Raw genomic sequence first — 26,588 nt, forward strand, 5'->3', positions numbered from 1 at the left:
GTCATCAATCATGTCAGTAATGATTTTTTCTCAAATTACTCGTGAAATTCGGCCACTGAAAATGATAAATTCGGCATCGTGTTACTGAGAACATGACGAAATTGATTTACGCCCGTATTCACAAACGTTACTATGAGGTCTCACAGTGCGTGTCCTCACAGGGTGACATACGAACCAATCACAGAGCTCTATTCAACGCTGTGCGTTCGCTTTGCTGCTTCACTTAAGCAAGCAACGCTTGTGAATATGGATGTTAGACAGTTTAGTTTTTTTTATTTTATTTTTTTTATTTATTTAGGAAAACAAACAACTGAACAATACATATTTTTTCTTAAGATAGTTCAATTAATATACAGACTAATTGGACAGTCAACACCGTTATTCTCCACTAGTTTTAACTCCACTGAGAACCTACTACTACTAATGTGTTAGTTAACCCTTGATTCTGAATTGTAATTTTTAGCTTGAGCATGCTTTATAGCGTTTCGTTTCTAAATTGGCTTAAATGATTTGAAATTACTTAAGCCAAAGTCTCAAACGAAAATTGAGCATGATCAAGTTAAAAATCTCACTTCAGAAACAGAGGGTAGGTAGGAACGAAGTAAAGTGACTTCGAAACTTATTCATTTACGGTCTTATTCATAATAAAATGCTAATATAGGTTTAAAACCTACATTAGCTAAAACGTTTGATAGGCTTAAAACACTCTTATAAACCTCTGATAAAAAACGTTATTCATAATCGTTTATAAACCTTTGATAGCTAAAACAGAGTTTAATATTTTCTTTCCACAGACTATACAAAAAGAATGAACGAAAACAGCTTTTTTGGTGATTTAACTTGATGGACCATGTAAAATCATAGACAAATCGCAGAAAAAAAAAACAAAAAATTGGCAGCTGTGACGTTTTACTTACTGACATTGACATTTGGCACGAAAATTTAATAAAGTTTTCGGTTTTTTCGATCAACTCCCAAGTTTTATCAAACTTTTATAAAACTTGGGATTGTATGTTCTGGATTCTGTACCTCTTACCCTGTACTCTGCAATAAGCTCTTACGACGACCCGGCTAGTTACATCGGATACTAATTATGTCCATGACGAAGGAGAACAGACCGCCTAAAAGGCAACGATCAGAAAACTGGTTGGAGGAAGATAAGGTAGTACTTATTTTTAGCCTGATAAAGTGCCTACTAATTTTTGTAGCATGGTTTTATTTATGTTTGACGCCTAGTGTTTGCTTTTCAGTATTTGCTGAAAGAGTTGGTGAAAGAAAGAGTAAATGCAATCGAAAATAAAAATACAGACACTAACACGAATAAACGGAAGGTTGCGGCTTGGGCTGATTTACAAACAACGTTGGTACATCTTTTGATTTCTGCCTTCAATATAAAATTTTGCCTTTACCTGTAATTCAAAATCCTGTCATTTCTTTTTCAGGTTTAATTCAATGTGCGCTGGTATGAACCGCTCCATTACCCAGTTAAAATCGCAATGGAGCCTCATAAAAATCAGTGCGAAGAAAGACAAGACCATTGCTAGGCAGGCTCAAATTAAAACTGGCGGTGGTCCACCATTATCAGTGCCTGACGATAGGGCTGATGATATAGCATCTTGGTTGCCTTGCAGTTCAGGACACGTGCCACCACCTCTAGCGCTCTGAACCAGATCATCTTCCACCAAATCTATGATGGTGCGCACTGTGTCCTTATTGAACCTATATTTTATTTTAAAATTTAGGTCCCGCAAATCGAATGGGTTGCTTCGTTGGCGGTAGAGCTTTCTACGTCGCGCTGGGTCGGCATTATTGGCTAAATGCACAATTGCATTTATAGCATTCATTTTCACAAGCAAGGATCACAGCAAGGATATTTTGAATAAATAAACCAACGAAGTGACATTCATATGAAATGACATTTATAAAAGTTAGGTTAAAATAGGTTTATTAGAGCTTTAAACAAGGCCCGAGCTCTCGATAACTTATCACACAGTTATAAGAGGATTTTAGCGCTAAATGACGATTATGAATAACAATTTTTATCAAACGTTTTATAAACCTCTAATAAGCATTTGATAAAATGTGAAAAATGATTATGAATAAGACCGTTAATCTTTGTTTTGTTACAGGTAACAGGAGGCAGCTCGTGTTTCCAATACACAAGCAATTTATTTTTTGAGTAGCAGTCAGTAAGCAACCTTTAATAGTAAGTTAATTTAACTATATACTATTTTCAGGTGCGTGTTACCAGAGTAAATACAAATGAGTAGGTCATCTTCATAGAAACGTACCGACCGCGGTTTGTATGTGAGCGCGCCAATACGTATGCGGCGCGCACGCACACACTGACAAAATTCGGCGCAACACTCCGCTAATCCACGCTAAAACTAGAGAATTAGGTTTTTTATGTAATTAAAATATTTAGAACAATCAGAGGACAAAATCTACGCCTGAGGGTAGTTGTTTTGTAAGACAGACCAGTGTTCTAGACAATTTAATTCAAATTAGAAACTAATCTAATCACAAACCATAATTTTATAGATTGTTTAATAAATATTTTCATAAAAGCCTGTCTAGACGTTCTTTCTCGTTGAATCTGATAAAAACAACAGATGGTTCAAATTATTTGTACGTCTAACGCTAACGTTTAATTTAATAGAAATCTGTCTGAATTTAATTTTAATTAAAAGGTAAAACATACCAATATCATAAAGCTCAAAAGAGGCTGACAATAGTGACTGAGTTTCTTGCGCTGCTTCAAATCAAATCAAATAAATTTATTTGAGAATTCTTCTCAGCACTGGCCCATTTATTGTCCTGAACCAGTGGTAAGGTTAAGGGACGTGTAAAAGTGCTTTTCAAAAGCCTACTTGCATAAATAAATGAGTTTTTTGAGTTTTTTGCCACTGGCGCCAACTGGTAAGGGCTTTGAAGGAAACCCTCATCGAAATGACTTTTCTTCACTTATCGCCTTTAAGTTTCTTGTTCAACGTCCACAAGCAACACTTGTTAGTTGCAAAAAAGACTTTATCACAACTGCATAAGATTAGCTTATTGCGCCGTCGCCTGTATTATTCATACCAGCACTTCAGTCCTATTTACATAGCATAAAGCGAAACATTTACGACTCATGCTATCTTAGTGTCGACAATATAGGAATCAATACACATTCGAGTTGTCGTAGGGATGTGGAAAATAATCGATTATTTTTTTTTTTTCTATAAAAATGATTTATGTGTCATTTACTTAGATATAAATTCTTACTTCGTAATTCTGACTAGGATTCTTTCATCGGGACTTTTAATAAAACCACCAACAGGAATCTGTAGCTAAATGAATGACTATCTAATCTATCTATTTTCTCTCTAAAAGTTTTTTTTCAAATCTGTGGCTGAGCTTGATCTCATGAACAAAACAACTATGAGGTCTAAGGTTGAGATTACACAGTTCTACGCTAATTACTTTTTAGTGATAATTATTGATATTTAGCCGGGGCCGGAAGACGTAGCGTAACGTGGCAGGCCTCCCACTAGGTGGACCGACGATCTGGTGAAGAGCATGGATGCGGGCAGCACAGGACCGGTCGTTATTGAAATCCTTGGAGGAGGCCTTTGTCCAGCAGTGGACGTCATTTGGCTGAAACGAAAGAAGGATAAACGCTAAACAATCGATTATTAACAGATTATTTCGCAATGTCTCATCCCTAGTCGAATGTGTCTTATCTTCGGTTCGATCGTCGCTTACTGTCTAAAGATCGAGGTCAAACGCTTCTCGGGAGAAAATAAAATCAGGCACCCACCACTATCCGCGGCTTACAACTTCAACTATAAAGCACCTTTTTGTACAGCACATCAAGCTATACCTGTGTACCTTATGTGGTTGAAATAGGGGCTAGTTTGCGAGAAAACTGTTGTCCGACGGTTTAAGGATTTCTGCCACTGAAGTCAGGTGCGTTCGGAAAATCAGAGCCGGACTAAAGTTCGATTCACACATATCAGTGAACGAAAAATACTATTGGCAGGTAGCTAAATAATTTACTAAATAGGTCCCTTTTATTAAAGGTTACTTAAACTTAAACCTTTGTTATGTCTCCTGTCATCCGCGCTGCACTAGCTGGAGGGAAGTCGAACCTTAAGTTTGTGACNAATTACGAATAAGTAGATTAATTATTTTTTCACTAGACAGCAACCCTAACAGCGTAAGAAGAGTTCAGAGGCACGCGATAGAAAGAGACAAAACTTGTAGGTGAATAAAATTGTAGGTACGTAGTGCTGTGCGAGCTGAATTCCACTGTATCGCGTCGTAGCAAGACTCGCATTTATTTAAATCGTCTTGCGGAGTAATCCTTCTGTACCTGTACTATTACTTATTCTGTGCTAGTATGTATGAGTACGTAGTACTTAATGTACTTATTATTATTCTGTGGTATGAGCTTCTTCTTGGTAAAATATCTCCCGAGAATAATAGGGAAAATCTCCCTGAAAAAATAAGGAAAACTAAAATTCAACTTTAATAGCTTTGGAATCAATAGTCAAATGAGTTTGTGAACGATAGGAGGGGTCTGACGCAGAATGTGCACTCGCAAAATGCGCACATTTCTATATGTAAAGGCTGAAGAGTTTGTTTGAATATTAGTATGGAAAAGTGCTCATTTTGCAAAGTGCACATTCTGCGTCAGAAGACCCCATAGAACCCTTTAAAATCAATGAGATATTCGCGTTTTGACTGTTCTAAAAACATACAAATTGACTAGTGGTGTCAAGTTCAACTATGTATGTTATTAATATGATCTTTTCTCACTCGATTCCTTACCTTAACCGTAACTCTATCTCTAATCGTTTCCCACATTTCCACCAATCATATTACTAAACAGGTGACCCGAAAATGATTAATCGATTAACGGAACATCGGTTCACCTAACATGTTCACCATCAATCTGTCAGAAGTTTGCCAATAATAGTTTATTGTAGGGGTGGTTTAGGGTTACCATCTACAATGTCATAGACCTAGGATGCGCGCCGTGATAAGCTCTTATCACGCCGTTTTATCGATTTTGCACGATACGCCCATACATTTGTCGTCTAAAATCGTCGATAAGATTTTACCATGACGCGTATTCTAGCCCGGCTGGAAATAGGCAAACCTATGCGAATTCCGCAAATAATGTAAATTTTATTCGTTGATGAATTGTAATGATGCAAAGATGCTTCAAAAGAACACCTCCAAGGATGTTGTGATTACAGTCCACCATCTTCCAAAAACATAACCCTCCTTCTGGCGCAGTTTGGTAAATAAAGGCTGTCATAAAGCTAGATATTATCGGAAGTCCCGCTAAATTACTCAACAATGTTTTATCATATCACGCCTATCAAGAAAGCATTCATTTGTCAATTTAAGACAAAAATCGGAAAAAGTCCCGACATATCCCGACTTTTCCTGACGAATGGTAACCCTATCGGGGTAGATGCAGCTTGTCCGGAAAACCGGGGGATTATTAAGTAATTGTTTTGCTACGGAGTTTGTGTCAAAGTTGTATCGCTCCAGTAAGTTACTCGGAGCTTGAGTAATGACCATAAAGTTAATATACCTAGCGGAATAGAGCAACAAAGAACTGATCGAGCGAGATGTCACTAGCAGCAACACTGCAAAAAGAGATGCGTGATGCCGTCACCGCACGTCAAACAGAACCGTTTTTTGCAACTATTTGACAGTTCATTGGCACGCTGAAAATTTAGATATTTTCAGATTATAAAATCGTGGATGTTTATTAGAAACAGTGATTCAGAAATGTGGTGACTGGTTCAGTGATTGATTTATTGTACAAAATAGTGAAATAATCCTAACTGACACACAAATAACATCCAGTGTCATCCAAAATCGGTTTCGTTTGACAGCTCGTGTTTGTTGCTCTATTCTGAAGGAATATCAACTTTATGGTAATGACATACTTGACTTAAGGTCCTATGTCCCTTAGATAGGGCAGAAGGCGTCCACAACAGTCCTCCATCGCGTTCGGTCTTGAGCTTCGCGTTAGATCTCGCTCCAAGTCTTGCTGATCTTCTTCGCCTCGTCTGCCACAGTGCGCCGCCAAGTTTGCTTGGGGCGACCGCGTTTGCGTTTTCCTCGGGGGTTCCAATCCAGAGCCTGCTTGGGGATGTGATTGGGGTCCCTTCGGAGTGGCCGATCCAGTTACACTTGAGCTTGAGTAATATTACTGGTTTATTACTTTGTGAATCGGATTGATATGACTCATAAACTTAAGAGTTATGGCCTTCTGTTTTGATATGTATTAATAAACATCTGTGACTTACATAAGAATATCAAGATGAATGTGTTTAATGTATTCAGGAAGCTTTGAGCGATTAGATATTATGATTATTGACCTTTTGCTTTTATACATGTAGATTTATTTAGTCGGCGTTTGAAACAAAAAAGAAATACACATTTTCGTAATGTGCAATATTTACCGAAGGGCAAACGACAATGCTTGTGTGTATAGTGTAGTAGAATTGAATTTTGTTCCGAGGTCTTAAAAATCCTGGACGTCTTTTTTTTACCTTCAATATTTCCAACTCCAACAGTGGAAAACATATCGTTAAGATACATGAATATGTTGTAGGTCTACTCAGCTTCCTGAACATAGTTTTTTTACAGCCGTTTAGAAAGAAAGGAAGAAAGAAAAAATATTATTTATTTGACAACTAAAAAAGTACAAAAACAATGAAAAGAAAAGAGGAAAAAAATGTTGCCAAAGAGGTCACCCACTCAGTATCATCTTGACCGTTGACATTTTACTGCCAAGTGCCAAGACACTGGTTTTCAGTGGGTACCTTCTACGCAGGGGCGAAAATGTAATAAAATAAATTCAAATTCACATTAAAATAAAAATGACAATAACGAAAATTAAAATTCAAAGTTTAAGAGTAGGCACACACCGTTGATTTTTCATCGGCCGATAGTTTAGTCGGGCAGTTGATCAGTATGGGCATGTATGGCAGTGCACACACTACGCCGATTCGATTTGGCCGATTCTTCATACAAATTAAAATCGGGCACAACTAGGGATTGCAATCGAATATTCGAATATTCGAATTTTTATTTCAAATTAGTATTCGAATAGTAAATTTACGTGTATTCGAATATTCGAATATTACAAAAATAAACAGAAAATATAGTAAAAGGACGACTTAGTGTTTGTAAATACAGTCGGAGGTATCAAATACATATCACCCGCTAAAAGAACTAGTCATGATGCTTTTACTGCATTTGTGAACACTAAGTTGTCTTGTTTCTGTCTTTTCTGTTCATTTTTACGTAGTTGTGTTTTTTGTTTTTTCAATCATATTTTTATTATTCGCAACTTTGATACAAATAGTATAAAAGAGGCGATGGAGCGAAACTAAAGTTCCAAATAACTTCAAAGAGACAACTCTATTGAGCAAAGTCAGCTGACGATGCTGAAGACGGCAGACGGTAACGTCAACAAAAGCCGAGGTTTTGGGTGGGATCGAAAAGATTTAAGGACAGCTATATACCTCCAAATTTGTTAATAGCTTAGGAACAGACGCAAGAGCTAGGTTAACGCGACACTATACCAAAGACATCCCGTATATCAGCCTATACGAGATTAGGAAGGCTCTCAAACAGCTAAAGAACAACAAGGCACCAGGTGATAACGGGATAACCTCAGAGCTTCTGAACGCAGGTGGAACACCGATACTCGTTCAGAGACTCTTTAGTTCCGTCTTACTTCAGGGAACAACGCCAGAGGCATGGGATAGAAGCGTGGTGGTGCTCTTCTTGGACTATGAGAAGGCCTTTGATTCGATCAAGACTTAAGCACTGCTGCAGTCTCTCCGACTTTCGGTATATCGAGGTGCTAAAATGCCTGTACAGAAACGCTACCATGTCGGTCCGTCCGAGTACAAGAGCAAAGCACGAGGGCAATTCCTCTGCGGCGATGCGTGAGGTATGGATATGTTATATATATCTCCGAAACCGTTGACCACTGCATTGGTAGGCGCTTTCAAGCTCCTTGAATGGAAAGGATTCGCCATAAATAACTATCAATGGCAAATACATCACTCAGCTGCGGTTTGCTGACGATATTGCGGTCATGGCAGAATCGCTTGAAGACCTCGGCACAATGCTCGAAGACCTTTTCAAAATCAAAATCAAAATCAAAAATATTTATTCAGTTTAGACCACAAGTGGCACTTATGAACGTCAATAGAAAATAATAAAAAAAGAAAAAGGTAGCCCTTATGGGGCACTTTACATGTCTCCTTATCTTTTGGGCCCTACCAGCGCTTCGAGACAAACATATGGCAAGTGCTGAGAAGAAACGCCGGAACAAACTCAGTCACCACTTATTGCCAGGAATTATCTAACGGTAAGAATAGTCAAATTTAAGTACATCAAATATGTGCAGACTGAACTGACCACGCATCCTTGTCATCAATATAGTCTCGAACCTTGTAGTACCCTTTGGACATAAGGGTATTTTTTATATGTATCTTAAATTTGTTTATTGGCAATTNACATCCATCAGCTCCCTCTCATTGTCCTCTCTTTCCCTATTTAATTGCTCAATCAAGTCTTTGGCTGCCTTCAAATCTCTCAAAGCCAGTTGGAGTTGGGACTCCTCCCGGCGAGCGAAGGCTTTACGTGTAAGCATTGTTTCTTTTGGTAAATAAAAAAGTATTAAAATGTAAATGCCAAAGGATCAATTGATCAATAATTGGAGGTTAACAAAAATGTAGGTAAATATAACCTCTTACGCGGGTGACAGTATAAGGTCACAATAATAGTATTTCGTTTCTAAAATATGCACTACTGTTGTAAATATAAAACAAATAGGTACCTGTTTCGAAAGATAGAACAATGTTAACAAAATCCAACGTAATATTTTCGCAATTGCACTGTCAAATCGGTCCTAAGTATTTGCACAATTTGCACCACAAACACAATGCAATACACAGATTTAAAAACCTTAATCGAGTCTCCCAACAGGTAGGCCTTCGGATGAACATGTACAAAACGAAGCTTTTGTCCAGCGTCCATGTTTCGGTTGGAGCTCAATTCTGGAGATTGTTGACAAGTATGTCTACCTCTGACAAACGATTCGGCTAGGTAGATCAAATTTCGAGAAAAAGGTAAATCGTCGAATCCAACTTGACTGGGCAACCGAGAATAGAATAGGCCTTATAAATAAGCTCAAAGTTGCACAGCGTGCTATGGGGAGGGCTATGCTCGGTGTTTCTTTACGAGATCGAATCAGAAATGTGGAGATCCTGAATATTTCTTTCTTTCTTCTTTCTTAAACGAACTAAAGTCGCTGACATAGCCCGACGGATCAGCAAGCTGAAATGGCAATGGGCAGATCACATAGTACGCAGAACTGATGGCCAATGGGGCAGCAAGGTTCTGGAGTGGAGGCCACGTACCAAAAAGCACAGCGTGTGACGTTCACCCACAAGGTGGACCGAGGACCTCGTATAGGTAGCGGTAAGGCGCTGGATACAGGCCGCTGCCAACCGGTCATTGTGAAAGTCATTGGGGGAGGCCTATGTTCAGAAGTGGACGTCCTATGGCTGAAATGATGATGATGATGAGAATTTTATAACTGTTTTAAAAACTATATTGTTAAATAGTTAAAATATAGTTCCCAAAGCAATAAAACCAGCCATAAAAACATTGGTATTTTAAGTACTTTTTATTTTTTGAAAGTATTCGAATAATATTCGAATATCACTGGAAAAATATTCGAATATTCGAAATAGAAAATTATCGAATATTTGCAACCTCTAGGCACAACTATCGGCCAACTAAAAATCAACGGTGTGCACCTACTCTAAGTTATTCTTTGTTACGTTCCTGTCCTGTATACATAATGCAACACAACACTACTTTGAGTTGCAATCTCTAAAAGCCCATCCGTCGGAACTATTCTTCCGCACAATCGATATCTGGGCCGATGTGTCCCTATTTTTATCCGGGACCGGGATCGGGACTACAAATGGAAGCTTTGTCTTGTTTGAGATAGTGGCCTAGTAAGAACTAGGTTTTTGTTCCTTAGTTGTAGAGTGACTTTTTTTCTATTTCTTGCTTTTTTACTTTTTTATATTGGTAAAGAAGACTGGGTTTGTTACGGCGTTACTTCCCAGTGCTTGCCAGAGGGTAGTTTTTAAAACTCTTTTTATTTTTGCAAGTATTCTTTTAATACTTAGCACTTTTACACAGTATTAATTAACCCTACCACTGCTTCGGTACATGGGCCAGTGCTGAGAAGAAGCAGCGCAAGAAAAAAATCAGTTACTAATTGGTAGCCTCATTTTTAAGGGTTTATAAAGATTTAAGTATTTTCCCGAAAAGATTTGCCTATGACATTCCCATAACCTAATCTATACGAAAACTAGTTAAAATCGGTTTTAGGCGTGAATACCAGACAGACAGACTTATTTCCGCATTTATAATCATATGTATTTTGTGATTAGTTTTATGTATCAGCATTTGGCTAAACGCTAGCATCTTATGTCGTTGGAATAGAGACCCTTTTGCTACAAAAATGTTACCCTGATGTGCTATTCAGTTTTGGGACGGTCCAATCTGTTTTCCTGTAGGCTCAGCTAAGTTGGCGAACGTGACAGGAATTTAGGCTGAGAAGATGACCAGTACCATTGTTACGAGATAACTGAATGATTTAAGTAAATCGTTAGTTTATTTGTTGCTGTTAAATCTTAATAAAATCAAAAATACAAACAGACCTACCCTTATGTGCCGTTCGCGATCTGTCGTGTTTGAGAGCTCACTGACGATCGACATTATGTCGGCGACTACTTGCGATGGTGGTAGGCGACGGTCAGCGACTTTCGCTGTCATGACATGTTGACACTCTGGCTATACGTTAGCGACTGCCTGTCTTCGAGAGTCGCAATGCATTGGACTGTCGGCGACCACCGGTGGTATTCTCTACGCGTCGGCTACAGTCGTCCAATTTGATTATCTGTCGTCGGCATATATCGGTGACAGACGCAATTAGCTTAACCGTTATATTGTCGCCGGTCCTAAGTTTTTGTAATCGCTATTTTTGTCAGTTACTATCATACCAAAATTTTATTATTCCGAGTGTAAAAATGTGAGTTACAATAGTAGAAGCTGACTTAATGAACCCCGTCCTCTCGCGACCTTGCTGACTCTGTTTAGTATGAAACTTCGTAAAAATATCCGACTAGCTTTTACCCGCGGTTTTGTCCGCTTGAAATTCAGTTTGTTACAGCCAGACCGACTTCATCATCATCATTTCAGCCTTAGGACTTCCACTGCTGAACATAGGCCTCCCCCAATGCTTTCCATGTTGATCGATTGGTAGCGGCCTGCGTCCAGCGCTTCCCTGCTGCCTTTATGATGTCGTCGGTCTACCTTGTGGGTGGACGTCCCACGCTGCGTTTTCCGACCGACTTACTTGATAATTATTTATCGTTGCAATTTGGCCAGTTAACTCAGATGTAACATAATAAATAGTCTAGGAATAATATTATGTTATTTTCAGGCATTATCGGAATGCGAACGTTTAGATGCGAATGCTAGCTAGAAATAGCTGTTTCTGTTTATTAAGGCGATTAGTGTCCTCAATCCGCGTGAAATGGTCATTTTGTAAAGCCTACTCCTCTTTTACTGCTGGACAGAAATAGTTGAAAAAAATATATGTTATACAACAGTTCAAGGACTACATTTGACACGTTTGAATTTTTTCTACGTCTCTTTGTTGTGGATTAAAAAAATAAATACGGGACATCGATTTTTTACTTCAATTCCCTACTCCTCCCAAACGGCTATGTTAATTTTAAAGATTTTTGCACGAATAGATTAAGAATTCTTTAATCTTTAAATGACACGTTGCGTTTTTCAATCGAACATTACTTTCATTCATAAATTTTACTTTTGATAAATTCCGAACGTTTTGCTGTTGAGGGGGCCTTCGCGGGGTGCGGGCGGCAGTCGGCCGCTGGCCTTCAGACGGGGAGGTTGTGTTACTCGCTGCAAACTGACAACTCGATGGAGTCGTTTTATTCCGGAGTTCCTATGGGGTCACTGACTTTCCAGCTCTATCATCAGATCAGCTCCATGTCATCATAATATTGCATTGTCATCCGAATTGCATGTGTATCCGAAATTTTAACTCAATCGGTTGTCGTCAGGAAATGGGTCTAACTAATTCATAGTTTACACACAACATACATTGTAAGCTAAATAAAATAAAATAAAAAATATTATCCCATACAAAATGTTCATGGATTTGTAATTTTTGTTAAATATAAATACCTTACTATACGGTGCGCTAGTTTAGAACATTTCGGGCCATCACTTGCGCCTGTGTTGAATGACATCGACATCAAGGTTCATCAATTCAAGTTTAAAATAATAGGCAGTAATGTATGAAGAAAGAGCTTCTATTCTGTACCTACCTATGCCCGTGTAATTTTGATCGGTGTCAAATCGTAGTTTTCGTGCGGGGTGCGCGGGTGTTGTGCGAAGCGTGAAGGTCAAACGCTCAAGGTCATTGAGGACTCTAATCGCCTTAAACTCAAGTCTCTCAGTCGAAGATCTTTGTAAATACTTAGGAATTCTGGGATTACAAAATCCCAGACTGAAAGAGCGACGAACGAACTGGTGTACGAACTTTACCAATATGTGTACCTGTTAGAATAGAACCCAGCACTTTCAGACTTAAATTCCTACTCCCTGCTCATACGAAATTGATCCCAAGGTAGCGGTCAAGCGATTTAACACTTTATTGAGGAACTAGAAGTGGCTTCTTTCTTTTTCAGTGAAGTTATTTGAATTCTTTCATCATACAATTACCATAGTTTTTTTTTCACTACAAGAACAGAACACAGAGCCTAATGCCAGTTTTCACCATCAATCCCTAATTTTTAAGTGACCCCTATGGTAACACATAACAGGCATTTTTTTCACTTAAAAATTAGAGATTGATGGTGAAAACGGGCATGAGTCTTTTGACTAAAAACCCTACCCCCTGCTTATAAAATAAACATCCCAAGCTAGTGGTCAAGCGGGTTAAGACTATAGAGGAGTTCCAACGAGGTGGTCTTGGCTAGACGCCAAGCTGGGAACTCCAGACCCCTAAAGTGGCGCCTTGGCTTGGCACGCAGCCTGAAATAACAATTTATGTGTTGCCATCTTGAAGGTACCAAGTAGGTAGGTCTAGGTAGGCTTCATGTTAGTTTATCATACAGGGTGTCGTTTAAGTATGGATTTCTGCTGCTTGAATGCAATAACTTTCTTACAGGAACAATATCCAAATTCTCAATAACAAAAGAAAAGACATCCTGATTACTGATGACAATTTGTATGGTAAGGTTATTTTTTGGAAGATTTGAATTTCCTTCTCTTGGGGAAAGTTATTGCATTTGAGTCGTAGAATAAATCCTATCTGTATGAACCATACTTAAAACGACACCCTGTATGTCACCAATTCATTATCTATCTCGAATTCCAGAACTCCTGTGTTCGTCTGATTAATTTTGTTGCGGATCCAATGACAGTTTAACTTTCCCCGGACAAACTTGAACTTCACAGGTTGGGGTTTTTTGGCGGTCAAGCTGTAGATTCTGGCTGCACAGGAGTTGCAGTGGTGGGAACGAGAGGTGGGAATAGTCCCGTATATCGTCAACTAGCTTCTAGCTACCTTCTGCTTACAGAGAGTGTACATATAACGTGGTTAGCGCGTCTCGCGAGGGATCAGAGGCGGCGTAAGGCGTAGGCGACGTGGGCCACCGCCTACGGCCTCGCGGTACAAGGGGCCTCGCGCATCAAAAATTTTGAAAAAATGTATACAAGGTGGAGATGACAATATCACAATACGAACATTGACTATTAAATATAAATTATTGATAGCTAAACAATGTAGTTAAAAATAAAAATATATTTTTTTCCAAACAAATTCAGCCATAATCAAACACAAAATTAAGCAACAACACGGTTTTAACCTCTCCTATGCTTTGTCTCAGATCTGTGCAACCTCCGTCAACTGCTATGTCTCAGATCTAAGACAAGACTACTTTGTCATTTTGAAACATCATTTGAAAACCGTAGCAGTTGGCGGGTGCAGTTTTGCGCGGTTCAATAGCACGCCAAAGGTTAAGTGACGGACATTATTCTTTAAATAATCACTGAATCAAGAAATCAGAAACTGTCAATGTATAGACCTTTGACCCTTTTTTTTATTATTTCATAAAATCCGTCTTCAGGTCGCCACAGAACAAGGCCTCGCGAAATCTGTCTTGCCCACATCAAATTTAGGTCTTGCCCCGCCTCTGCGAGGGATATATGCCCCCCTAGTGGCAAAACAACTGCACGCAGGATGATTTAATTAAGCTACTGACAACGCCACTCTTGTAGCAGTTTTGGGACGCTGTGTAGGTTTGTTGTCGATAAGACAAGAAAAAGTAGTGGCAAAACGTGACGAATTTTGAAATCACTATACATACAAAAAATGCCGATATGAAGTAATCGAAATAGGTAGCCAGCTCTATTTATCACCTGGGAATCGAACCCAGATCTACCACATCTAAATACTAACATAACCACTGCACATTATTAGCATCAGATGTTTAAATTAAGCACGCAAAGCAGTATCAGTTTGTTTCGCTTATCCAACCAATCAGGAAGACAAAACTTTGTTATGATTTCCTACAATACTCGAGCGAACAATCTCTAGAAATACTTCTTAATTAACCTTAAGTTCAAGGGTTTAAAGATCAGATTGCAATGCGTCAGTCAGCAGACGTAGTCAACGCGTATTGCGTAGGTATATGGATAAAGCTGTATAGTTTTAGCACGAAATAGAAGATAAATCTGTCTGAATTTCGTGGTCTTAGGCCTAAATTTCACCGGGACACCATGGCGGCGCAACCAGTCGCCGGCTACCAACAAAATGTATACAGCTCTATAGAGAGTTACTCACCTGGTGTCCGTTTGGTTGCGCAAAGCTGTATACATTTTGTTGGTAGCGGCGACTGGTTGCGCCGCTATGGTGTCCCTGTGAAATATAGCCCTTAGGTCCTTTGGCCAATCAAATGGCGTCCACTGTCAAGCATAAGGCTTTCTCCAAGGATTTGATTTGATTTGAGCTGCCCACATCCAGGTGCTTCCCGTGACCATCACCAAATCGTCGTTATCTTTTATTTTTATACTTTTAAGTCGATATAAAAACATTATTTTACTTACGAATACTTCTTGTCATTTTGTTAAGGATATTGCACTGGTTAGCATAATCGAGGTCAACTTGTAATATTAACATTTACTCGTGTGTTGTAGCTGTTATAGTCCTACCTATAATGTCTTTCCCGAACACTATAATCCGGGCCTCTTCAAGGCGAGAGTGAATAGGCACTTACATTTATTAACCATTTTTTTAACGTCGGGAAATGCTTTGCACATACCCACTGGTCGATGAATTGAGGACGGCCCTCTTGCTCACTAAAGGCGGGGCCTACCCACTAAAGGTTCGGCCAAACCAACGCGATCACACGCGATCAGCCGGCGTGCAGCGATGGCGATCAATGCATTTGGGTCTGGTCGCCATCGCTGCACGCCGGCTGATCGCGGTGTGATCGCGTTGGTTTGGCCGAACCTTAAAACCCGACGGGGTCCACCGGAGCCCAAAGAATCGGAGCCGCTAGTTATTGTCCTAACTCGGACATTCGTCTGCAGCTTCGCCTCAGGCTTGAGACTGCATCTCACTTAATATCAGGTGCGATTGCGGTCAAATACCTTTTTCTGCAAAAAAAGGAAAAATTAAAAAAGTCACATAGCTCGTAGAGCTGATGGTCGCTGGGGCAGAAAAGTTCTCGAGTGGCGACCACGGGCCGGAAGACGTAGTGTAGGCAAGCCCCCCACTAGGTGGTCCGACTATCTGGTGAAGGTCGCGGAAAGTGCCTAGATGCGGGCAGCGCAGGAGCGATTTCCATAAGGAAATCCTTGGAGGCCGTTGTCCAGCAGTGGACGTCATCTGGCTGAAACAAACGAAAAAGTTCAGATCTGTAACAATATGTATTGGAATACTTCCAAATCATTAAACACTATTTTTAACTATCCATTAGCAAGATTTCGGAAGTTAATTCCTCCGAAAAACACGTCTGCCCCAAAAACGAACGCGGACATCAAAAAAGACCCAATAAAATCAAAACAATGGAGCGACTACAATGGACTATTAAAAGAACCTCGCGTTCGAATTTTAAATTAAATCCCGCCACTCGCGGCGGACATGAGCGCTCATTTCCTTTTGCATTTTTAACGGGGTTGCCAGGTTTTAATTGTTTAATGAAATAAGGTTGCCATCGCTGAAATATACGTGAATGTTACTGAAAAAAAAAAGTCAGTTAAACACAAGATGTCCCTAGAAATGACGCGCATACATTTATTACTTACTAGCTTTCCGCCCGCGGCTTTGCCTGCGTGGAATTTTGTCTGTCACAGAAAAACTTTATCGCGCGCGTCCCTGTTTCAAAAACCGGGATAAAAACTATCCTATGTTCTTTCCCGGGACTCAAACTATCTCTATGCCAAATTTCATCAAAATCGGTTGCGAGGTTTAAGCGGGAAAGCGTAACAGACAGACAGACAGACAGACAGACAGACAGACAGAGTTACTTTCGCATTTATAATATTACTAGCTTTCCGCCCGCGTGGAATTTTGTCTGTCACAGAAAAACTTTATCGCGCGCGTCCCTGTTTCAAAAACCGGGATAAAAACTATCCTATGTTCTTTCCCGGGACTCAAACTATCTCTATGCCAAATTTCATCAAAATCGGTTGCGAGGTTTAAGCGGGAAAGCGTAACAGACAGACAGACAGACAGACAGACAGAGTTACTTTCGCATTTATAATATTAGTTGGGATAGTTGGGATGTATGACATGCAGCTTTCGTTGTACATACTAGTTTTATTTTAGTCAAACTGGTGCAAATGAAGCTAATCTTTTGCATTGCCACAGAATAAGTAATTCTCTATGCTAGAGGATTTCGGGTGAATCTCGTTTCCACTTTCGGCCTGATCATCACTTTCCATCAGGCGAGACGCAGGCAAAGCGCTTCTTCGTTCGTTTCAGCCAAATGACGTCCACTGCTGGACAAAGGCCTTTTTTTTTTTTTTTTTTTTTTTTTNTTTTTTATAGAGGTTTTCTCCTCGCGGCCCTGGTATAACAGGACCCCCGGCCCGCCGTAGCGGGTTACGGTCTGCTCTATGCCGCTGCTCGGTCAGCTCTGCTGATCAGAGAAGTACCGAGAGCGGCCCTCCAAAGAATGGGCCCGGGCAAACGCCCCGCCAGCCCCCACCTGTGGGGGTTTTTAAAGATGTCCCCTGCATCGTGGCCCGGGCAAATGCCTCGACGGCCCCCGGCCCACTCAATTGTGGGTTACGGGTTGCCCGACAGACCCGCCGAGTTGACGAGACCTGCCGCGCAGGTGAGAAGTTAGCCGCCCGCGTGAACAGACCACGCGGACGTTGCCCAGGGTGCACCACGAGGAGGTCGCTCACCATCGCACCCCTGCTGGACAAAGGCCTCCCCCAAGGATTTCCATAACGACCGGTCCTGCGCTCCCCGCATCCAGGCTCTTCCTTCGACCTTCACTAGATCGTCGGTCCACCTTGTGGAAGGCCTGCTCACGTTACGTCTGCCGGCCTGCGGTCGCCACTCGAGAACTTTTCTGTCCCAACGGCCATCGCTTCTTAGTGGTATTAAAAAAGATAATATTTGACATTTATTCAAAGCCATTTTTGTCAACACAATCTCGTAACCTCAGTTCCAACCTGCGTGGGAGTATCATGTGTGGCCTGCGACATTGCTCGGTCCTCGCCTCGCCTTGCACTTTCTATAGTGGGCGAACAGGCGAGGCAAGCTCGTAAATTGGATTAAAAATAGCCGAGATCATCTCGGAAACTATTATGATTTGATAGCGGAGATGGCGCGGATTTTAACGAGGATTCTGTTGAGTGAATGTGATTTGTTTCTTTCCGAGAAGGTTGGATTTGTGATGTGTTTAGGCTCCAAAATCAAAAGTTTTCACGCGTCTGGTCGTGAAAAAGGCAGGAAGTTTCTAGAGAAACGTACTGTTCTGGACTGCCAGCTATCTAAGTGATGGGGATTGAAGTGCTGACAGATCGATGGCGAAAAGTGGCGACAGGGATAAGTCCGGACAATTCTTCGGAGCACTCCCCGTGATACATACGATAGAAGATGCACAGTGAGGAATGAGGATACATCTCTACGCAGCGCCAAGGGGTCAAACCGATCCGAAATGCTCTGGCAGTCAACGATTCGAGCCGCTCTCCGTTCAATGCGATCTATAGGGAGAAGCTGGTACCAGCTTTTCCCTCTGGGTTTTCACGTGTCTAGTCCTGTCAAGTTTTGGATGATGGCAACCCTAGATGCGCCCTTATAGTCGGCCATGTTTGCAGTCCGAGCCACCCTTGACAACTTTCCTAAACGCGCGTACATATTTGATAAGTCGGCAGGTGGTGTGCGCGTCGTCGATTATTAAACCCGGCAGCTTATGAAAAACCCAGGGGTTTTCAGTGTATGGCAGGGATAGGGTTACCATGTGTTGGATATGAACTTTGGATATGTTGGGACATGGCTGGACTTTTTGGTCCTTCGTTCGGATTTTGTCCAGACTTTGTTTGTTGTCCAACAAGTTTGTAACTACAACTACTTTGGTCAGCCATTTATTTATTACAGGAAATACAATTGTTAATTCTTTATTCTATCACCAGCTGAACCGGCGAAATTCGTACCGCCAGGGTTCAATAGAAATAATGTAGAATCCTACATGTGTAAGAATTTTTCATGTCCCTTGCATGCCCCAATTAATATGAACACATCAGAGCATGCCCCGCGTATGCCCCACATACAATGTGAATCCACCTCTAAGATACACGTTTTAACGAGCATTCCATGGATTTATTACGGAATTTAATGCAATTTGTAAACGACAGCGGATATTTGCTTTCACGAGTAATTTTTACTCGGATGTTTATTTTCTGGAGCTGGAAATTGATGAGAACGTTTGTTATGAAACTCGGTTGTTATGAAGTTAGATCGTAATTAATTTTACAGATTTATAGTGTTCTTCGATAGTATTAGGAAATATGTTATTGTAATACATAAATCCATTGAATTTGTTTGAATGATTTATTATACTAAGTAGTATGGAAAGGTGGTTATTAGTTTCTTTTAAACTAGCTTTTGCCCGCGGCTTTACCCGCGTGAATATCGGTCATGTTCTTCCTTGTGAATCATTCTAACCACTATCTTGAAAACTGCATGAAAATCCGTTCAGTAGTCTTTAAGTTTATCCCGAACTGATTGGTTCATCAACACATTACACATCTCTACACCGCCTTGGTGAAAACCGGGCCTAAATGTCTATGAGAAAAGGGGTTTATAAAATGCAATCGCTAAGTGCAATTCAAGGCTTTCCAAACCCATTTTATTTAATTCTAATCGTTCCCGAACGAGTAGGGTATCATTTTAAAAGCCAAATAGCTTACAGCCCTTCAAATTCACCTGAAATTCACCCTCTAATCGCCGTACATTTCTTTACACTTAATCATGCATGAACGTTACCCAAAAATGAACTCTACAGACTAAACAATACAGTCGGAATTTCAACTCTAACTTTGATATAAAATTGATACTTGGTAGTCTTCCGGCCATTAGAAATTTAAGAAGGATATTCTCTATATTAAGGCTTCAATTCTAAACACAAATCCAACTCTATGGCTTAAAGTTAAGGTCGAATTTGCAGTGGCAAGTTGAAGTAGATCATATGGGCCCTTATGATGTCAATCCATTGTTACATTAGGAGCCATTTGCTAATACAATGGCTTGTACAGTCGTCGACAGATATTTGTGCAGATACAATACACGCTGTGGTACCTTATGTAGGGGTGATAGATGCGGTATTGCAACAAAAAATTAGTGTGATGAGCTGACATAATGACTGTTGTAGCAGCTTACATAAGTGCCAGATGCCACAGTATTGTCTGTATAATATAAACTTAATTACAATAAATACCTTTAAACATTGTTTAATAATAAATAAATTAGGTAGGTCAGTAACATGAACGTTTATGTTAGTAACGTTTGAAATGTTTTCATTGCACCTAAAAATAGGATTAAAATGATTCTTGATTTGTAGTGGTAAAAGGGTTGTATTGTCATTGAGTTAATATAAAACTTGTATTTAATAATAAATATTTTTGATGTCGACTGTACAATTACCATGACATGATGGTTTCATTACTACATGCTAGTAGATAGCATGGTGCTACTTGTTATGTGTTCAGAGAATCAGTTGAATAGGCTTACCCATTCTATGGGAAATGTTTTTGTTGTTAATACGAAATACCAAATGACGAAGGCTGAGTTGCACCACCGAACTTTAACCGTAACTATAACGATAACCAGGCAGAAGCTAGTAGCGGTATATAAAAGTTATACAATACACGGCTAGTGCACTCCAAGCAGTTCAAAAGGCTGTCCAGCGCTCAATAGGGGTTATTCATCACTTTGAGGGGTTCTGAAAGAGGGTTCCGTATGCTAACATACCCTAGTTATAGGTGCAAGGGATGGGGAAGGTTGTGTGAAGCGAAATTTTATGGTGCCTATAGGTATTAGCTGTGCCCGCGACATCGTACGCTAGGTTTGAATATTTTCCCCGTTTTTGTAACATTTTTCATTGCTGCTGCTGCATGGTATAGCCCAGTCTTTTACAGTGGGCGATAACGCCCCCTTGTGGGCGCTGCAGGCTTAAAGGGGGGCGGTAAGAGACCCAAAAAAAATCCGGACGTTGTGTAGAGGCTTGGGATGCGTCATCTACTAGGAGGACTCTTAGACACCGACTGAGCTCGACTCTTGACTACAAAATTGGGGGGCGATAAAAAATAATTTATTCTCAAAGTGGGCAGTAGACTAAATAAGTTTGGGAACCGCTGGTATAGCCTATAGCCTTTCTTTATAAATGGGCTATCCAATCATGAAACTAAAAGGGTTGATTCTAATCATCATCATCAACATTTCAGCCATAAGACGTCCACTGCTGAACATAGGCCTCCCCCAATGAATGATGAGTTTATTTTATCTTTATTTATACTAAGCAGATTTTTCTTATTGTTACAGATCCTTTGCCACCACCATGCAGCCAACCAGCTATGACGTCAGAGCATAACACGTCTGACGTCATCATCACCTTGAAAGATGGCCTGAATTCCATGACCTCACTAATTGTGATATAACCCCAGCAACAATAATTCTATTTTAAATACAAACAAACCCTACGTTCCTTTAGCGTTAGTGTCAATTAGTTAAACCAAAGTTAAGATCTAAAGGTTCTACCTCCAAAAATATAGAACTATTTTTCTTACCAAAGCTAGTTTAGTACTTAAAGATGTCGAATCAAATGCCGATATACAGCCAAGTGGTACCCAAATCTCAATATAGGGGGAAATCTTCGAAGTCGTACAACCGTTCACAAATCACTAGGGCGGACTTCGACCCCTTGAATTTCAACAATGGGGGGAACTTTGTGAGTGAGAAGGGGGAAAAAGATAAGAAGGAGAGAAGGGAACGGTCAAGGGATGAAACGAGTCGGTCGAGGAGGAATCAGACAAAAAATGAGGCGAGCGAGAGTAAGGTTGAGGCGTATTTGAGGCAGAACCAGGTCAGCATGAGGCAACAGCAGCATAGGCACGCTGCGGTCAGGCAGGCTGAGCACAGGGTCAACCTCAGGTGAGTCGCCATGCTGTAAGGTGTGGACTTTTTTGGCATAGGGCGCTCAAAGCTATTTTAATTTAATTGGGATAAGGTTTCTCTTTTGTTCATTTGTGTATGTATTATCTTCTATTTTGTGCCAAATAAACAATATTCTATTCTAAATAGATCCATAGACAATAGTCTATGACCTTCTGACTAGTTTGATTGTCAAGTAACGGAACTATTCCCACCTCTCGTTCCCACCGCTGCAACCAGGATCTACAGCTTGATCGTCGAACTAGTGAAAATAATTATAATAATTAAAAAGCTAACTTTTTATACTAGTCCTTTATTTTAATTACTCAAACATAATAACTTTTTCACAACAAACTCCCTAAGGATTTCCACGAAGACAGGTCCTGCGCTTTTCGTACGTAATTCCCGCGACCATCAACAGATCTTCGGTCCACCTAGTGGGAGTGGGAAGATTATTTTATTACACCATAAATGTATCTATTTCAGGTCTCTCCCACTTAACGACGCGGTGACTGCACGAGGCCACGACAGAACCCCGACTGAGAAGCAGCGCGCCTTTCCAGAAAGGGACAAGGACGGCAATAGGGAGCATCGTCGCGAGAGAGAGCGGGACAGAGATAGAGACAGGGACCGGGAGAACTTTGAGTTTGATGGTGAGTTATGGTTTTACGCCTCAGGTACACTAAAGCCCGGTCTCCGAGCACGTAAAATTTTGTCCAATGACCCCAAGCTAGCCATCCTTTTCGCTCGCGCGTAATTATGTTGCTGTTGCGCTCGCACACTCACTGCGGGCGCCCGTCGCACAGTCGCGACAGCAATATAATTACGCGCGAGCGATAGGGATGGGTAGCTTGGGGTCAATGGACGAAATTCTACGTGCTCAGCGACTAGACTATAGTGGACTATCTTCAGGCAGAATTGAGATTCTCATGAGAAACCGGCGGTATAATTCCATCTGTAACTCTTAACCGCTTGCTTTAGTTCCAGAAATTTCGGGTTCGATTCCCAGTTGGCGCAGAGTTTTCTGTTCTGCTTAGTTAGGTGTCAGAGCTTGCTCTAAGTCCGCCTGGCTAGCCACCACCATTTGATCTAAGTATGTCGCCATAACAACAATGTTAAAAGCATTGTTGTGTTCCGGCAGTTGGAGGTAAGATAGCCAGTTCTTCTGAGGTCGATGATTCCGGGTGGTCACATCTAGCTTCGGCCTGATCGTCATTTTCCATCAGACGAGATGCAGGATACTAAGCAACTAAATCATTTAAAAATGCATTAAAAAGCACCTAAAACTAGCAATATAAAGTTCAGTTTTAAATACTAAACTTTTTATTTTCAGGTACACCGCTCAGTCCCATAGCACCTCGCCACGACAGCTCGCGTCCTGTCCGCAAGTCGTCCTCCGCTCACCGCGTAGCGGAGACCTCAATATCTACAGACAAGCGGAGATTCTTCTGCAGAGAGTGGGCTTTTCAGAAGATAGCTCATTGCTTGGAGCAGCGGCCTGTAAGCAAGACTTGCGGAGCGCTGATATTGGGTGAGTTTGTGCGTCCTCTCCGCTAGTCGTCCTCCGCTTAATGCGTAACGGAGATCCATCTACGGGCAAGTGGAGGTCTTATTCTGATGAGCAAGACCACAGTTAGAAGAGCGTCTCATCACTAAGAAGACAGTATTTTCACATTAGATTAAACTAAGTCCCTATAATGTATAGTTATGTGTTTAAAAAGTTTTTAATTTACGTTGTTAAACAAATAAAATAAATTCATTTTTGAGATAAATGCTAAATAATGTGCATTATACATGTACACATCATTCCTATTGCAAGTTTTGGTTTACTTAAACAACAATAATGAACAGGATTAAACAGGTAGTTTAAATGGCAATGCCAGATTTTGTATGGAAAGTGGCGTCTTTTTTTATTCGCGCGGCCATCGACCAGACTTTGTTTTTTGATTACAAAATAGTGTAATAAACCAAACTTACTATGGCATGTATACCTCTAAACTCAGTCTGAACTGAGTTACGAGCATTAGAAGTTTGATGATTTTCATACTAGATTTGCCTTTTGTGCGCAAGTTTTGTAAGAAATTGCAACAAAATATTGCGCTATTTTTTTATTGCGCTGATTCTGCTCCATACTGATATCTGGAGCCTTTAATGGATGGTGTTGTTTGTTTACACATACAATGTCACTATTTTGTTACAATTTCTTACAAAACTTTGCGCGCAAAAAGCAAATCTAGTATGAAAATCATCAAATTTCTAATGCTCGTAACTCAGTTCAGACTGAGTTTAGAGGTATACATGTCATAGTAAGTTTGGTTTATTACACTATTTTATAATAAAAAAAGAAAGTTTGGTCGATGGCCGCGCGAAAAAAAAAGACGCCAATTTCCGGCATTGTCTTTTAATTAATACTTTTTTATTATTTTTTCCCAACCCGTTTTCAAATGCTCCATTCCATTTGCCCCTGGTTATGCAGAGGGTTGTGCCACAAAATATAACAGAAGACAAACTCCATACTAAACGCGCTCGAGCCACGATGTGTGCGTGGCTCGAGCGCGTTGATTCGGGGAGGTAAGTAAGTTATTTATTTGAATTTCAATTGAAATTGAAAGCCAACTCAATTATTAGGAATATCGAATTGTTTTAGAGAGGTTTTAGGAATTATTGGATAACTAGCGCGCCCTTTAATTAGTTTTTAGCTTTTGCCCGCGGCTTCACCCGCGTGAAATTTAGTTTGTCACAGATCGTCATAAATTATAGCCTATATGTTATTCAGGGTTATAAACAATAATACTGTAAAGTTACATCAAAATCCGTTCAGTAGTTTTTGCGTGAAAGAGCAACAAACATCCAGACATCCAAACTTTCGCATTTATAATATTAGTTGGATAATAGTGTCAACCACTCAACTAAATACTACTTCCTTCTCGTGTATTTGTTTGCAAACTATTACTATAATAACGTACTATATATAAATAAGTATACGTGGATATCTGTTATTGTCTTTCTTGCATAGTATTAAGAGTAACATTTTTCTATCACAACGAAATAAACGCAACACATGACAAGACAACCCTAGCGCGACGGCTGAGCGTGCGAGCGAGAGAGGTATACAAAGCAAGGTACATACATGAGTTTACCTTCTGTTATATTTTGTGGTTGTGCTCCTGCAGTGGAGATTAAAGGATGTAGCACACTTATCAACCCGGAAAGGGATCGGGATCCGTATCAAATTGTTCGTTCGTTCGTTCGTTTCAGCCAAATGACGTCCACTGCTGGACAAAGGCCTCCCGCAAGGATTTCCACGAAGACCGAGCCTGCGCCGCTCGCACCCAGGCATCTCCCGCGACCTTCACCAGATCGTCGGTCCACCTAGTGGGAGGCCTGCTTAAGCTACGTCTTCCGGCTCGTGGTCGCCATTATACCTAGACTTTAACTTTACCTTTGTTTAATTTACAACAATTACTGTATGGTGTTACAGGCGACGCAGGCAGCGGCAAGACAGCGCTATGCCAAGAACTAAGCGAGCCGAGCCAAGGTCCTCAGGCGAGGCAGCAGCGAGCGTTGAACAGACGACTGCTGGCCAGGCATATGGTGCAGGTAACCTTGAAATGAGCTCTGCCTATAGTCTGGTCTGTGAGCACGTAGAATTTTGTCCAATGACCCCAAGCTACCCATCCTTATCGCTCGCGTGTAATTATGTTGCTGTCGCGCTCGCACACTCACTGCGGGCGCCCGTCGCACAGTCGCGACAGCAATATAATTACGCGCGAGCGATAAGGATGGGTAGCTTGGGGTCATTGGACAAAATTCTACGTGCTCACAGACCGGGCTTTAGACAAAATTAGCGCTCATTTTTTATTGCCAGATATTTTTATTTGATTGCTTGCTCTATAGCTGTCCTAAACAATGTCCTGCGATGCCAAATGCCATGACAATTTTCACTCTGCACCCTTGTGGCCCTTAACTCATCGTGCAATGCTGGACAAAGGCCTCTCCCAAGGATTTCCACAATGATCGGTCCTGCGCTTATGCATCCGGCAACCTTCATTAGATCTTAGACTTCCACTAGTGGAAAGCTAGCCTTTTAATTCCAGTCAGGCAGTCCAGCAAGGCATAATTTTGTTTCAAAGTGTACAGTGACGTCACGGCACTACTAACAGAGTAAATACAAATGAGTCATCTTCATAGAAACGCACCGAGCGCGGTTTATACAGTGTGAGTCACGTTAAAGTGTACATATGAAAAAAGATGAAACTAGACCTATTTTTATCGACAAAAAAGAGGTCAAAAATTTTTTTTTATTTTTTTTTTATTTTTTATAGAATTTTTTTTCTTCCAATTATTTATTGTAAAGAAAACGTAATAACTTTTAAACTAAGCGGTATATCCTGATAAAATAATAACAGTAATAATGCTAAATAACAGGCAATACTAAAAAAATTCATAAAATACACAAAACATGCCAACAAATAATAAAAAATGATACTTTTTGAAAAAAATCTTCTTTTACATTCGTGTTTTTTTGGTTATTTGATAAATTTCTCCAAAAAATGCCCCTATAACCGGTGGTTTTTATTACTTTGTATTATTCTCTGTCGTATTACCTTCGTAAAACCAAAACTCGCATGTCTCTATCCCTATCACAACGTATGCAATAAAAATTTTGACCTCTTTTTTGTCGATAAAAATAAGTCTAGTTTCATCTATTTTCATATGTACACTTTAACGTGACTCACACTGTATGTGAGCGCGCCAATACGTATGCGGTGCG

General features: G+C 40.4%; 2 protein-coding genes across 2 annotated transcripts in view; both read left to right on the top strand.

The window, feature by feature from the left end:
• The first annotated feature begins 716 nt into the window (after window positions 1-716).
• On the top strand, window positions 717-1,665 carry LOC114354160 (uncharacterized). Its single transcript, XM_028306419.1, has 3 exons — window positions 717-1,162; window positions 1,251-1,360; window positions 1,443-1,665. Exons 1-3 carry the CDS (start codon window positions 1,094-1,096, stop codon window positions 1,663-1,665), a joined length of 402 nt encoding a protein of 133 aa, XP_028162220.1. The 5' UTR covers window positions 717-1,093.
• Window positions 1,666-21,208: 19,543 nt separating this feature from the next.
• LOC114354161 (ankyrin repeat domain-containing protein 50) overlaps window positions 21,209-26,588 on the top strand; it is a 50,796-nt gene continuing 45,416 nt past the window's right edge. The window contains 4 exon segments of the mRNA XM_028306420.1: window positions 21,209-21,814; window positions 22,301-22,467; window positions 23,148-23,345; window positions 25,296-25,414. Coding sequence (XP_028162221.1) covers window positions 21,474-21,814; window positions 22,301-22,467; window positions 23,148-23,345; window positions 25,296-25,414 — 825 coding nt within the window. The 5' untranslated portion in view covers window positions 21,209-21,473.

Source organism: Ostrinia furnacalis, unplaced genomic scaffold (assembly GCF_004193835.3).
Source record: "Ostrinia furnacalis isolate ACB-3 unplaced genomic scaffold, ASM419383v2 OfSCF1928, whole genome shotgun sequence".
Taxonomy (NCBI): Eukaryota; Metazoa; Arthropoda; class Insecta; order Lepidoptera; family Crambidae; genus Ostrinia; species Ostrinia furnacalis.